Consider the following 16415-nt stretch of genomic DNA (forward strand, 5'->3'; position numbering starts at 1 on the left):
AAGGCTAGGGCGGATAGTACCAACAAAACCTACAGAATGAAATGGAAGAAATTTTGTCTATGGTGTCAGAGAAATAACATTCACCCTCTGACTGCTGCACCTCATGAAATTATCCCATACATCTTACTTCTAGCCATGTCAGGATTGGCTCACGCTTCTATTAAGGTGCATTTAGCTGCATTATCCCGCTACAGGAGGTCTTCCTCGGGTCCATCCACCACCACCGCTTTGGCTTTTAAATATAGTGCTATCTCAGCTAATGAAACAGCCCTTCGAACCTATACATAGAGCAGATTTGAAATTCCTATCATGGAAGGTGGCGCTTCTCATCGCCTTGACACCAGCAAGACGGGTAGGAGAACTACAGGCTCTCACGATTCAAGCTCTTTTTTTGCAGTTTCAAGAAGACAGGATGATTCTTAGAACTAACCCAAAGTTCATTCCTAAAGTGCCAACTGACTTTCACTTAGATGAACCGTTAGTATTGAAACGCTTCTTTCCTCAACCAGTGACAGCGGCAGAAAGAGTACCGCATTCACTGGATGTTCAGCGATGTCTCAAAATCTATTTGCAGGAAACTAGAGCTTTTTGTAAGTCCTCACAGCTCTTCGTCGCTTATAGCGCACCCAGGAAGGGTTTCCCTTTATCAAAACGAGGGATTGCCAGATGGATTTCCAGTGCGATTGTCTACTGTCACCAAGTGGCTGGAAAACCTCTGAATGCACGGGTTCGTGCTCACTCAACGAGGGCAGTGTCCACATCCACTGCGTTGTTTGCAGGAGTGCCGATCCAGGACATATGCAGAGCAGCAACCTGGACATCCACGCATACCTTCACCAGGCACTACTGCTTGGAAGCGACAGCTGAGACAGATGTGGCGGTGGAAGAAGCAGTTCTGTGAAATATCATCCATTGACGGTGAGCCTCTTTACATCCCTCCTTCCTTTATTTTTTCTCACAAATGCATATCTTTATTACTTACTGTGTATAAGATTATCATACTGTTTTGCATGATGTAAGAATGCAGAAGACAAATGTGCTTTGTTATATCACTCCTCGCTATTCTGATTCAGGCATGTGAATCTATGAAAGCTCCAATACTGGAGTAAGAAAACAAGTTACTTACCTGTAACTGTAGTTCTCCAGTATTGGAAGCTTTCATAGACTCACATGCAACCCACCCTCCTCCCCTGAGAGGCTCACCTTGGATTTGGCACAGAAAGTGTTTTATGCATAAGTGCGCGAACATCTGAGGGGCAAAAGGTTCTCTCAGGAGGGTTCTAAAGGGTGAGGGGCTCTGACTGGTTCAGAGAAAAGTTTGGTCCTTTTTACATAACGAATGTAATGAGTTGCAAAAGGAAAATGGGCCTAGGCCATTTTTCAGTTTGCTTTACTACTAAGCATAGCTTTGTTAAATACCGGAGACTCCCGTCTCGACGACGGGGAATGATTCAGGCATGTGAATCGATGAAAGCTTCCAATACTGGAGAACTACAGTTACAGGTAAGTAATTCGTTTTCTTATGCAGCACAATGCAGCCCTTTTTAGATGGTATTACTTAATTATTTTTACTAATGGTAACACTGGGCAAAGATTTCACCTTATTAGTACCAGTTTAACCACCAAATATTGGAAAAAGCAATAGTGAGATGACCGGTTAACCTTTGCAAAGTGCCTTTCGCTGCATGCGCCCCCACGTCACTGTTAAAATAAAAAAAAAATCTGCAGATTATTAATCAAATATGGATTATGTGCCGGACTGGACTACTTTATGGGGCTGGAACAACCTGTGTTTGAGACGAGAGGGTGCCCCCGTAAACACTTCAAGATCTGGAAGAGGTGGGCAGACTATAGGGAGTTGCCATTGGATCCCCCTGCGGAACATGAGGAAGACGTTTAGGTGGTGGGTGCCTTGCGGGCCTGTAACTGTGTCATGCCTGTCACACTACGAACTAGTACTGCCGGTTGTCTATCTGCACGTGCATAGGGTTAGGGAGGGATAAGGGGCGGGTAGTGGGGTTGTTGGGCACTGGGAGTTGGTGGGGGTAGGGGTGGGGGAGGGGGTTCATTTTCTTGGTTTACTCTTACTCTTGATTGGTCACAGTCATGACAATGTAAACTGTACTATGATACTTGGTGGTGCTCTCCTGATTGTGGGGAACCACTTCTCTCACTCTGCTTAACTCAATCAATAAAAATTTTGTTGTGAAAAAAAAAATATGGATTATGTGCCAAATGCGAAAAATGCATATTTGTGCGGAAAAAAGAAGGCACAGTTGCAGCATTCCATAATCCCAGTGGCCCTATTTATGACCCACTGAGCCTGGCACTGTGAGAAACTGGTAGCCTTCGGCCTCAACAATCGTACCCGGGTATAAACACCCACTCACAACCTGAACTCACAGCGGAACTCTGTTCCCTGAGTTCACAGTACCCATGATACAGGAATAACATGCTGCAAGGAAATAACAAGCATTGAAAATGCAATAGGTCTCAACTTTGATTAAGTTAAAGCCATTTGCTTTGCTAATGGTATTGTATAGCAAAGCAAATGGCTTTAACTTAATGTAAGGCGAGACCTATTGCATTTGTTATAATCTGTTTCCAGGCACACTTGTGATTTAGTATCTTATTTTGAAGTTCATGTTCTGTGGTTGCTCACTTTTAAGTGCCCACTTCTTTGTTGTGCTCTACCTCCAGAGAGCAGTCTATCACAGCAAGACAGTCTCCAATCTTGATAACCCCAAACACAGCCAGAGTAGTGACTAGGTGAAATGGGATTCACAACTGGATGTCAGCCTCAGTGATATGTGCTTCAAACGTTTACCAAAGGCCTATAGCCCTACTACATACCTTTCTCTAATTAACCCCATCTCCTTCCTCACATGTGCAAATGCCCCTTTAACAAGTGACATCCTTTTAGAATCAAACAATTTCTATTGAAGTGCACCGAAGAGCCTATTTCTTCCTCCCTCCAATGCGAGTCCCACCCAGCTCTCAGAAAAATAGAAAACCACAAATCTGTTTGGAGTATACTTCCACCCCTCCCTGCTCCTCCAGCAAGTCCTGGGTCCTCCAAAATGGAACTCAGAGTCTTCTAACTATTGTGCTCTTCACAGATGTACACATACTCATGCGCATACTTGCATTCAGATGTGCACTGTCTACAATGTACTGTAGTTCTTCCTGGGCTCATATACAGCCTAGCGTGCACATGCAACATCACGTGCTATCTCCTCTGTGAAGTGCCTTCCCACAGGCACACGCACATCCTAGCTCCTGCATGCAGCTGCTTGCACTATTCCTTCTGCACTGTACCATATTTCAGGCACATGCATGCAGCTACTTGTGCTATGTCACCTGCAATGTGCTATCTCTCACGCACACATGCAACTGCTGCTGCTATTCCTCTGGTACTGTACCATCTCCCAGGTACACATACGTCCTTGTGCTGCACACAACTCAATGCAGGCCAGAGGTCGAGTTAAGTACTAAGTATCAGAATTTTACCAGGATGGGCCAGGAGGCACCACTCAAGTGACACACGTAAAACAGACCACTCCACTCCACTGATCACTAAAAACATGGTGTGCTGCCACCACTATGCTCGGCCTACTTAACCCCAGGTGAAGGCAGTAGCGTTTATCCTCCTGAGGGTACCTCCTTGGAAAACCTCTTCCAATTCAAGCAGACTGCTGTCCGTGGGACAGGTCTAGAAGGCCATGCACACCCATTATCAATGTTGGCTCTTGACCAAAAATCATTACCAAGCATCCATATATCACCACAGCAGGGGTACGCACCCAGAACCATGTGCAGGACATATCAGCTCCAAAAGACGAATTATAATTAAAATGAGAATGATGTGCAGTGAATACCTTTCAGGAAAATCAACTTTTTATGCTTAGTGACCTCTTGTAAGTAGAATACCCTTTCCCGGTAAACGTTGTTTACAACGCGGTGTTTACACCGCACGACCTTTACCACGCTGCCATTACAACGCAAGTCATTACTACGACTTGCGCTTGATGGCGCTGTTGGTTAAGGAATATTGTGATTTTCTATTCCAACACCTTCCCTACTGTTACGTGGGCTGGAGTTGGAATAGAAAATTATAATAGTCCTCAATCCGCGCCCTCCAACGCAAGCCGTTGTAACGACTTGCGTTGTAAAATCCGCGACGTAAAGTACCGCGATCAAAATGATCGCGTTGTATTATCATACATCCCCCTTTCCCAGTTATCCTAAAATACACCGCAAACATATTCCAAAAAGATGTAGTTTAGCAATATGTATTGATACTTAAGCACAGTGGGAGGTCTCCTTACCTTATATCATTATATTGGGAACAATTTTGTGGATATGTAAGAGATAAATTGTGCTTTATATGTGTGTTTATTATGTGTATTATCTTGCCTCTTTATTAACAGCATAATCCAAATGGTAACACAATGTCGTCTGAAATTGAAATACCCAATTCTTTTTAATGTATTTACTGAATCCTCTCTACAGACAGTTAATAATAGGTCCAAGTGTGCCATTTTAAATAATAAAACCCTGTAAATACGTTTTTTTATTTTCAGCAATGTCGTCATGAAAACCTAGTGAACCTGCTTGAAGTATTCAAACAAAATAGAAAATTTTATTTGGTATTTGAGTTTGTTGATCACACGTTGTTGCAGGAGCTGGAGCTTCATCCTCAGGGCCTGGATATCAGAGTAATAAAAAAGTTCCTCTTTCAGATCATTCGAGCACTTGAGTACCTTCACAAGAACAATGTGAGTATATTAGAGCTCTAGCATTTATTGTGACAGTTGTAATTAGTTTGATTTAGGAAATTGATAGTGACATGCAAAAGGGGTGTCCTATTGGACTTAACAGAATCCTTGGGCAATATAAATAAAGTATACAACTATTTTTCCAAGTGGTATAATTCTGAACACAAATCAGTAAATCAAAAGACTCATGGTTAGTCTAATGTGAGCAGTACTTTAAGCAGTGTCACTAAGAGATCATTCAAGTTTTTACCAATATATGATCACACTATGAGAATGGGGTAAATGTGAGGTTAATGAAAATGTGTGTGTGTGTGTGTATATATATGTGGTGTTCACTGGAAAAAAACAAAGGTTACTGGGATGTTATAGTTAGGTTCAGACTTTACACACACAAAACCATAGAAATTCAGCAGTTAGAGCTATCTCAAGTAACTGTAACTTGTGGCCTAAGGTAACTATAACTTGTGCCCCCACCATGCACAGTTTTCTCATCAATAACTGCATTGCAAATGTTGTAGTGATATTATCTAAAATGCTGTAGAAGATATCATGAGTGATATACTATGTGGAGTGATTAGCTGTGCATGGCAAGGATGCGAGGTATAGTTACCTTAGGACACGAGTTGTAGTTACTTGAGATGACTATAATTTCTGAATTTCTATGTTATTTGTGTAAAATCTGAACCAAACTATAATATCTCTGTAACCTTTGTTTTTTTCAGTGAATTTCCAAGGTTTTTTTAATTGTATTTCTGAACTATTACGTCCCTGAAACATTTGCTTTTTTTGTGAATTTCACAGTTTTAAAATAAATATAAATTGTAGTACGATTTGACCCATAAGTTCAATTTACTAATATACATTTTCGAAAGTTTATAAACACATTTTGTTTACTCATTCATTCTTATTACATATTTTGAAAACTAAATATTTAAAAATTAAGGTATTGTAACTTATGTAGTCTTTCTATAAATGCAATGCACAAAGTCTTTCTTTTTTTAAAATTTATTTTATGGATCCCCAAATCTGTTGCAAATCCCTGGACAAATAAGGGTCTGCTGATTATATTGTACACATTCAATAATAAAACAACAGCACATTTTATACCAACATATGCTGTTGCAATTTCTATAAGTTTATCACTGCCTGTGTGTAAGTGGCTGTGTGAGTGGGTGTGTAAGTGGTGGTGTGAGTGTGTAATTGAATGTGTGAGTGGTTTTGTGGGTCTGTGAGAGTGGTTGTATGGGTATGTGAGTGGGTGTGGGAGTGGCTGTGAGGATCTGAGTGGGTGTGTGAGTGGTTGTGTGGGTATATAAGTGGTAGTGTGAGTGGATGTGCATGTGGGTGTAAGAATGGTTGTGTACGTGTGTAAGTGTGTGTGTGACAGTGTGAGTAGGTGTGTGGGTCTGTGAGTGGGTGTTTTTTAATCAGGCCTAGATCCGCCGACCCACCTGAATCTGCCCGGATCCGTGAGTATCCGAGTGGGGGTCCTCACAGACCACTCCATCAGCCCCAAGGAGTTAGGGTACCTCTTCTCGACCCCCTCTATCACTTTTGCATTTGATTTTCTTCCCTTGCAACTGTGTCCCAATGCACAAAATATTGGCCACAACTTTCCTCTCAGGTTGCAGCCATCCAATCACGGCATTGCTGTTAGCACGTGGAGCTGTAGAACTGCAAGTTCTCTTGTAGGGGATTTCCGTGTATAGTCATAAGCATTTGAATAGTTCTGCCCACGTGCGGGGACCCCAGAGCACTTCTTAGATATATCTTCTTAAGTTGTCATCTTTCGCCTTTCTTCGGGAAGGCCTGCATAGACACTTAAGAGATAGAAAGACAATAATGCAGCCTAACTAATTAGGCTACTCTGGCCATTACTTCATCTTGAAGTGAAAAAGTATAGCCAGCAACCTTAAATCTTTTAATTTATGGAGTTTAATACATCTAGAAAGCTCTCCTTCACAAAACTCCTACTTTTTTCATGATAGAGATGATAGGGTTGGACAGAAAAGCCCCCCCATAGACTGTCATTATATGTCTGAAAATGGATACCGTGCCTTTAAGAGTCTCCAGAGATCACCAGTATCCCATCATGCCCAGCCAGTGGCAGTTACTTCAGTTCTTTTTTCCAGCTCCTGTTAACAGGACCCTGGAGCATTGAGCTCTACCCCATTTGGTGTTTTTCATCAAAAATCTCTTCAGAATTTACATTTTCACAGTTTCGGTTGATGTCTTTGGTCTTCCTCTTCATATTGCTGTCTCTTTCTGACAGAAATACCACAGTTTTTCAGTCAAAATGCCTTCCCTTTTTCACAAGTAGCCTGACTGTGGAAGAAAGAAGGCCAAATCAGACTCGCACAGAGTGTGTTTTCTTTGCCTGCCTGATTCTCATGTTCCTGATTACTGTCCCATATGTAAAGTCTTTTCCAGGCGCACCCTGCATGACAGGGAGAAGATTCACCTCCAAGGAATGGAAGAGAGAAGAAAACAGTAGGCAAAGTCGACAGGTGGGACTTCTGAGCGATGAGAGGGTCAGTCCTCTACCAAAACACTGTCATCAGCCTCTGGGGTGCTCCCCAGACGAAGAAGAGCTGAAAACGACATTGGCCCCTGACGACGTTGAAGACTACGATGACGACGTTGAGGGCAGGTATGGCTACGATCTGTTCACCGTCGACTCAGGGCTCTGAGTCTAAACAAAGTCGACGCTCCATGTCGAGGAGAAGATCAACGAGGGAGGCGGAAGCAAGGGTGAGGGCCTCTCGTTCACCTTCCCTGCAGAGGAGGTTGCCCTCGTAGACTGTCTTCTCGTTTGACGTCGACGCATCGGGCCGATCGGCATCGACTCACCTTTGCGGATCGGCATTGAGGAGTCACCTACGGTCGCCGTCGAGAAGACACCGCTGATAGCCGCCGAGGGGCCACCAACGGTCAGCGCGAAGAGTCATCGCCGGTTGACGCCGAAGAGTCACTGGCGGTCTACGCCCAGACGACACCATCGATCGCAGATTCGATCAACATTGAGACTATTTACGTCGAGAGGGAGTTCTAGGTCGAGACGATGTCGAAAATCGCCGTCGAAAAGTAGATCGACGTCGAGGGGGAGATCTTGCAGTGAATCTATGGCTCCTTCCTCACTTCAGGCACCTCGTAAAAGGAGGAGATTGATTTACTGCTCGGATACAGACTATTCACGCACATATTCACCTACAAGGACACCATCTCAGCCTACTTCTCCTCGGCCAGAGGAACCGCCTCCTCCTCCTCCGCTGCCTCCACCACCTTTACCGCCACCACCGCCTCCTCCACCTTCTCCTCCGCCTCCTCCTGGGCCTACTACTCCTCGACCTATGACTCCTGCTGCACCTCAAAGACCGAGGTCTAAGTCTTGTGCGAGAGATTGATCTTGCAGCCTTCAACGTTCATCCACGTCCACTCATCACCGACATCATTATGAGAGATCTCACTCCTGACACACCAGTGACACGTCCTCTACAAGTACTGGGAGTTCTCTTCCAGGGGATACTCATCAATAGTCATAAGCAGTGAATTATCCTGGTCCACGTGTGGGATCCCGGAGCAAATAGCAATATATATATAAAATAATAATAAATTGTATAGAATTTACAACCCCATACACCTAAATATGTATGTATAGCTACATATATGTACATATGCAGCCCCATCAAAAAGTCTAAAACTCATAGAGCAAACAGCCATAAATTACATCAGTTTTACATGTATAACAATAAGTCTCTCAAGGCTGCTTGTAATAGAGACTATACACTTTAAAGGTTTCATACAAGAATCCTTTATTTACCAAAACAAGGTAAGATAGATAATTACAGGTAGTTTGGCCCATAGGCTGCATAAGAATAACTGTCTTAGTACAGAAAAGACAACTGGCACCTTGCCTTTAAGGCTTACAAGAATCTGAGCACTTTGCCTTTAAGAACCTCAGAGAGCACTCTGCTTCTAGCGTGCCCCACAGGTGACAGTTAGGTCAGTTAGATCAATTCTTTTTTCCGGCTCCTTCTGTGAAGATCCTGTGAGGACTCCCTCGCGTCCGCCACCTTCCCAGAGAGCTGGAAGTACGCAGAGATCAACGCCCTACTGAAGAAACCCACAGTGGACCCCAAAGACCTCAAAAACTTCTGCCCCATCTCTCTTCTTCCCTTCCTGACGAAAGTGATCGAGAAGATCGTCAATAAACAGCTGACCGCATTCCTCGAGGCCAATGGATCCCTCGACCCATGCCAGTCCGGATTTCGAGCCAACCACAGCACCGAGACCACCCTCATCGCAGCCACCGACGACATCAGGACCCTGCTTGACAATGGGGAAACAACCGCCCTTTTCCTCCTAGACCTCTCAGCCGCCTTTGATACAGTCTGCCATCGCCCCTAATAACCCGCCTCCACAACACCGGGATCCAAAGAAAAGCTCTGGACTGTTTCTCCTCGTTCCTCTCCGACAGAACCCAGAGAGTCCGCCTCCCACCCTTCCGCTCCGCAGCCACCGAGATCATCTGCGGCGTACCCCAAGGCTCATCGCTCAGCCCAACCCTCTTCAATATCTACATGAGCCCCCTCGCCACCATCGCACGCAAACACAACCTCAACATCATCTCATATGCCGACGACACCCAGCTGATACTCTCCCTCACCAAAGACCCAGCCACTGCCAAACTCAACCTCCAGGAAGGAATGAAAAATGTCACTGAATGGATGAAACTCAGCCGTCTGAAACTGAACTCAGACAAGACAAAGGTCCTCATCCTCGGACCATCCCCATCCGCCTGGGATGACTCCTGGTGGCCCACAGAACTGGGCACCACACTAACACCCACTGACCACGCACGCAAACTGGGATTCATCCTGGACTCCTCTCTCACGATGACCAAGCAAGTCAACGCCTTCTCATCTTCATGCTACAACACCCTGTGCATGCTCCGTAAGATCTTCCGGTGGATCCCTACCGGAACTAGAAAGACGGTCACCCAGGCCCTCGTCACCAGCCGACTAGAATACGGAAACGCCCTATACGCAGGAACCAAAGTCAAACTTCAGAAAAGACTCCATCGCATACAGAACGCATCCGCACGACTCATCCTCGACGTCCCCCGCCACAGCCACATGTCAGGCCACCTGAGAGACCTGCACTGGCTCCCCGTCAACAAAAGGATCATGTTCAGGCTCCTTACCCACGCACACAAAGCACTCCACGACACAGGTCCCGAATACCTCAACAACCGCCTCACGTTCTACACTCCAGCACGGAAACTCCGCTCCGCCAGCCTCGCCCTCGCCACCGTCCCACGGATCCGCAGAACCACCACCGGAGGAAGATTATTCTCCTACCTGAACGTTGAAAGAATCATTTGCCCGGTGGGGCGACTCATTACTGCTTTTAGCGATGCCTTGTCCGCGCGTTTCGTTTTTAAATAACCTGTTGTGTATTTTCGTTTTTTGTGTTTCCTTCTCCCCTGCTTTTACCTGGGAGTGCCCCCTTACCTGCATATAATTGTGAATCACCGCTGTTTTAGCGGGTCCGGGTCTGGGGCTGTTAGGGTTTTGCAGCGCTTTCACTTTGGGCGCCATCTTGGGAGGGACAGTGACGCTCTGGCAGCGCCATATTGAGCGTCCTTGTAGGGCGGTTTGGACCTCACCTGGAGGCCCTATTTAAACCTGTCCTCACAGCGCAGCGGGATCGCGCAGCGGGGTCGCCCTCGCTTTGCCTGAGTCTTGCCAGAGTCCTGCCCGTCTGCGCCCGTCAGCATCCTGGAGACGTCGGAGTGGCGGAAGGGTCTGGTTCTAGAGTCTTGTAAGTCGTAGTTGTGAGAATGATATACTACTCGGCGTCGGAACTACGCTCATTACAAAAGTCTTCTTCTATCTGTCATACAGTTTTCCCTGCTCGTTACAGGGGTAAGAGGCAATGTCCGGGTTGTGGGTGGTCAACTGGGTATGCTCCGACTACTTCACTAAATAGAGAAGTGGCCAATGCGAAATATCTTTGTCTGCTCCTGAATACCAGATCAGTGCGCAGACATGCTCAGGAGATCTTTGATCTCCTTGTTACGGAAAAACCTCTGTGTCTCATGTTGACAGAGACATGGTTAGGGGATCTGTCCAATCCTGATATTGCTTCCGCCATTCCGCCGGACTATAATATTGTCCGGCAAGATAGATTGAAGGGAAGGGGAGGAGGGGTGGCCCTTGTGGTGAATAAGCTTGTTACCTGCTCTGTTATCCCTATGGATATTATTACAGGCTCTGAATCCCTGGCCTTCTCTATTTCATTGGCCCCTCATCAAGCTCTTAAAGGGCTGCTGGTCTATAGACCTCCAGGACCGGCTGGATCCTTTTTTGATGAACTGCAGGCAGCTATCTCAGGGTTGGCCCTGAGTGCTGAGCACTGTATATTGGCGGGAGATTTCAATTTCCACACAAAGCGCTCCACGACACAGGTCCCGAATACCTCAACAACCGCCTCACGTTCTACACTCCAGCACGGAAACTCCGCTCCGCCAGCCTCGCCCTCGCCACCGTCCCACGGATCCGCAGAACCACCACCGGAGGAATATTATTCTCCTACCTGAACGTTGAAAGAATCATTTGCCCGGTGGGGCGACTCATTACTGCTTTAAGCGCTGCCTGGTCAGCGCGTTTCGTTTTTAAATAACCTGTTGTGTATTTTCGTTTTTTGTGTTTCCTTCTCCCCTGCTTTTACCTGGGAGTGCCCCCTTACCTGCATATAATTGTGAATCACCGCTGTTTTAGCGGGTCCGGGTCTGTGGCTGTTAGGGTTTTGCAGCGCTTTCACTTTGGGCGCCATCTTGGGAGGGACAGTGACGCTCTGGCAGCGCCATATTGAGCGTCCTTGTGGGGCGGTTTGGACCTCACCTGGAGGCCCTATTTAAACCTGTCCTCACAGCGCAGCGGGATCGCGCAGCGGGGTCGCCCTCGCTTTGCCTGAGTCTTGCCAGAGTCCTGCCCGTCTGCGCCCGTCAGCATCCTGGAGACGTCGGAGTGGCGGAAGGGTCTGGTTCGAGAGTCTTGTAAGTCGTAGTTGTGAGAATGATATACTACTCGGCGTTGGAACTACGCTCATTACAAAAGTCTTCTTCTATCTGTCATACAGTTTTCCCTGCTCGTTACAGGGGTAAGAGGCAATGTCCGGGTTGTGGGTGGTCAACTGGGTATGCTCCGACTACTTCACTAAAGAGAGAAGTGGCCAATGCGAAATATCTTTGTCTGCTCCTGAATACCAAATCAGTGCGCAGACATGCTCAGGAGATCTTTGATCTCCTTGTTACGGAAAAACCTCTGTGTCTCATGTTGACAGAGACATGGTTAGGGGATCTGTCCAATCCTGATATTGCTTCCGCCATTCCGCCGGACTATAATATTGTCCGTCAAGATAGATTGAAGGGGAGGAGGGGTGGCCCTTGTGGTGAATAAGCTTGTTACCTGCTCTGTTATCCCTATGGATATTATTACAGGCTCTGAATCCCTGGCCTTCTCTATTTCATTGGCCCCTCATCAAGCTCCTAAAGGGCTGCTGGTCTATAGACCTCCAGGACCGGCCGGATCCTTTTTTGATGAACTGCAGGCAGCTATCTCAGGGTTGGCCCTGAGTGCTGAGCACTGTATATTGGCGGGAGATTTCAATTTCCATCTGGACGAGGGAGAGGATCCGTATGCGAGTAAACTTCTCGATATTACGGCCCCTCTTGGCCTTGCCCCGTTTCTTGCCGGCCCAACACACGATAGAGGCCACACCCTGGATCAGGTCTTTTCCACGACCCCCTTAGAGGGTATTGAACTTCTCCCGGTACTCTGGTCCGACCACAGGTTGGCTAGGTTTTATGTTCCGGGTATGAAAAAACTCCCTTGCACTGCGTCTAGACAGCACGGACCACTCTCCAGGGCACTGCATCGGGTGACTCCTGAGATGCTAGCTCAGGCATCCCTTGACCATCCTTGCCCTCTTTCGGGTGACCTAGAGCGGGATCTAGAGTCTCTGCAAGCGTGGTTGACTGACAGGCTAAATGATCTAGCTCCTGTGCTGGCCCCTTGGCTGACCTCGAAGCGGGTTTCCGCTCCATGGTTCACGGAAGCACTGTCGGCTTCTCGTCGGCAGTGCAAGGTGGCTGAGAGGGCTTGGCGCGCTCAATACGATCCGTCGGCCAGACTTGCATATAGGACGGCGATTAAAATCTATCACCGCAATATCCTACATGAGAAAAGGAGTTATTTTGCTAGGAGGATAGAGGCAGCCTCTAATTCATGTAAGGAGATCTTTACTATTGTGAGGGAGTTCACGACCCCTCGGACTAATCTCTCCCAGGTTGCTCCCGTGGATACCTGGGCTTGTGATCTGGCCAATTTCTTTACGGCTAAAATTAAATTGATTCAGGATTCCTTTCCTGAGAGGTTAGTCGAAGTCTCCTCCAGTTTTGGGGAGGGGTCTGCACTGCTGGCCACTGGGGACCCCTTTTTGGCGGAGTTCCCGCCTATTTCCATCTCTGCGTCTCTGGCATTTCTGGCCACTCTTAAATCTGGGTCACCGTTAGACCCTTGCCCGGCCAAATTCCTGGCGAGGATGGCGGAGGTGGTAAACCCGCTGGTTAATCCACTCTTGAACCTATCCTTGAGTGAGGGGTTGGTCCCGCAGATCTGGAAGCAGGCGATGCTGATCCCCCTTCTTAAAAAGCCTGGCTCAGATCCTGAGGCGCTAGCCAACTATAGGCCTATCTCTCTCCTTCCGGCACTGGCCAAAGTCGTGGAGAAGCACGCGCATAGCGTGCTCTCTGCTTTTTTGGAGACTAATGACCTGTTGCACTCCACTCAATCTGACTTCCGCCCCAACCTAAGTACAGAGACAGCATTGTTGGAGGTGTCAGAAGCCATTAAGGAGGCCCTGGATTCAGGCGGCAAAGTCTTGCTTCTTATGCTTGACCTGTCGGCGGCCTCCGCTGCACGCGCCATCTTTGGCCTTCATAGGCGAGCCAGAGTGTCCGGCCTATTGCAGTCGCTTCATTGGCTGCCTATCCGGAAACGGATAATTTTTAAAACGCTGACACTGGCCCACAAGGCGCTCTTCGGATCAGGAGCGAAATATCTTCAGCGCAGGCTGGGCTTCTATCGCCCGGTCCGTGCTTTACGATCTGAATCTCTGTTTCTTGCGATGGTTCCCCGCATAAAGAAAGCCCGTATTGGGGGGCGTTTCTTTAGGCTCAGGGCGCCTCAGCTCTGGAATGCCCTACCATTGGCCTTACGTGGTACCTCCAATCTGCTGTCCTTCAGGAGGGGCCTAAAAACTTGGCTTTTTACCCTATAATCTGTTCCTCCGCTGTCCGTCGTTGCCCCTTCTCCTTTTGTCTCTGTGTTATGTTTTCTCTGTTATGAGTCGCCAAATAAAAGCGCCGGAACACTCCAATGGAGTAGCCGTGCGCTATAGAAATCAAAATTAACATAACATAACATAACCTGGCGGCCAAGACGTGGAACTCTCTCCCCGCCCACCTACGACTGACCCAGGATCACCTCACATTCAGGAAACACCTCAAGACCTGGCTCTTCGAGCAGTAGCGGCGCTACTCCCCCCCCAGCGCCTTTAGACCCTCACGGGTGAGTAGCCCGCTCTACAAATGTACTGATTGATTGATTGAGCTCGAAAGTTTTTTGACTTTTCTGTCAGGAATTGTTATTTTTCTTGGATTTGTGCGATTTTTCCTTTACTGGCAAAGGTTTTTCAACCTTTTCTGATGGATTTTCTTCATCTTCTCTGTCAAAATGCCAGCTCTTTTTCGCAAATGTCAAGCCTGTGGGAAGAAGATGGCCATTTCACATCCACATTCAGTGTGTATCGCCTATCTTCCTTCTAGTCACAAGGTAGACTCTTGCTATCATTGTAAGAGGTTTTCTGTGAGAACTTTACGTTATAGTGAGAGGATTCGTCTTCAAGCTGTGATGGAGAGAGGAACAGCCTGGCTGGAAATTGTGGAGGAGGCGGGTCTTACACTGTACTCCTACGACTCACAGATCATTTTTTCTCTCTCTAATAAAGAGTGCAATAACACCTCTGCCCTGAAAGAGGGTTTGATCCGTGTCTCTAAATGGATGAAGAGTAACTTTTTGAAGCTCAACGGTGACAAAACCGAGGTTGTGATACTGGGCAGAAATAAGGATCTCTGGGGCCCCCACCATTGGCCCTGTGACATGGGACCCACCCCGCAACCGGTAACTGTAATCTGCAACCTCGGGTTTCTCATCGATGAGAAACTCACAATGAGACAGCAGGCTGTAAAGGTGGCCTACATCTGTTTTGCCACCTTGAGATGGCTACAGAAGATCCTGTGGATGTTGCCTCTTTCCACACGAAGAACAGTAATCCAGGCGTTGGTTGTTTCCCGCCTGGACTATGGCAACGTCCTATATCTTGGATCCGACCAAACAACCATAAAAAAACTTCAGGTTGTACTGAACGCTGCTGCCCGTCTTCTCTGCAACGTCCCTAGAAGATCTTCTGCTTCTGCAGCACTTCGTGACCTTCATTGGTTAAAAATCCCTAGCAGAATTAAATTCAAAGCCCTGTGTCACGTTTTTAAAATTAAACACGGCTCAGCTCCAAAATACCTTCAGGACTTTATCCAGGCTTATAAGCCCAGCCGAACTTTAAGATCATCACTTCACGGTGACTTTTCCGTCCCCAGATTTAGATTGGCAAAAATGGGAGGCCGTTCTTTTTCTCATTTAGGTCCAAAATTCTGGAATACTCTTCCAGTGTCCCTAAAGACAGAAACCAATCTTTTTCGTTTCCGTAAGGGACTTAAAACTTGGCTTTTTCAACAGTAATATGTAGCCTTGTAAAAATCAGCTCGCCAGTCTTTCTTCTTTAGTCTGTCCCTGAGCGCCGGGAAACCCACTGCGGGTAGCTGCGCGCTTTAGAAGTTTAAATAAATAAATAAAATAAAAGTGACCTTGCAACGCAAGAGCCCTCCTCTCTTCAGGAACATCGACGCCAGCATCATTCTGCCTCTTCTACATCGAGAAAACTGCAGATTCCAAACTGTTTGCCTTCAACATCTTTACCGCCGTCGAAGAGAAGGTCTACACAGTCTCCGATCTCAAGACTGTGTGAGTCTCCATCGTCGAGAAAGGCTTCGACGTCGAAGCGTACTACTTCGGGCTCGAGGTATGTTCAGGATGTGGGTCAGTCGACGTCTAAACACCCATCGACGTCTAGACACCCATCGACGTCGAGACATTCTCCGTCGCCCCACCGTAGGTCGACGTCGAGAAGTTTCCCGACGTCAAAGACATCTCGAGATCAGTCGACGTCGAGAGCGTCGACGTCGAGGCGAGAACACTCACCGTCGAGATCACCACGACGTCATAGAAGGTCGACATCGAGGTTCCCTTTGAAGAAGACGAGGTCGCTGTCGAGGGCAGTGGGGTCCTTGACTCTTTTTATACATCCCCCCACGTCAGGGGAGAAGCAAGGTTCGACGTTGAGGGAGGTGCATATGTCGACGTCGAGGCCATCGATGTCGATGGAAAAAGAGCCTGCTGCTGCCTCAGAGGAGGTTGGAGCTGCATTTCGCTCACCGTCAAGGTCCTCATCGCCGCC

At 47.2% G+C, this 16415-nt stretch overlaps 1 protein-coding gene across 5 annotated transcripts in view; it reads left to right on the forward strand.

Moving 5' to 3' along the window:
• Positions 1-16415, forward strand: part of LOC144769184 (uncharacterized) — a 4448662-nt gene that overhangs the window by 214521 nt on the left and 4217726 nt on the right. For all 5 annotated transcript variants that reach the window (XR_013598674.1, XR_013598675.1, XM_078653198.1 and 2 more), the window contains exon 3: positions 4584-4778. Coding sequence is in view for 3 of the 5 variants with exons in the window: in XM_078653198.1 (XP_078509324.1) it covers positions 4584-4778 (195 nt within the window). In the remaining 2 variants the exon portion in view is untranslated. The remainder of the gene's footprint in view (positions 1-4583; positions 4779-16415) is intronic.

This window comes from Lissotriton helveticus, chromosome 7 (assembly GCF_964261635.1).
Source record: "Lissotriton helveticus chromosome 7, aLisHel1.1, whole genome shotgun sequence".
Taxonomy (NCBI): domain Eukaryota; kingdom Metazoa; phylum Chordata; class Amphibia; order Caudata; family Salamandridae; genus Lissotriton; species Lissotriton helveticus.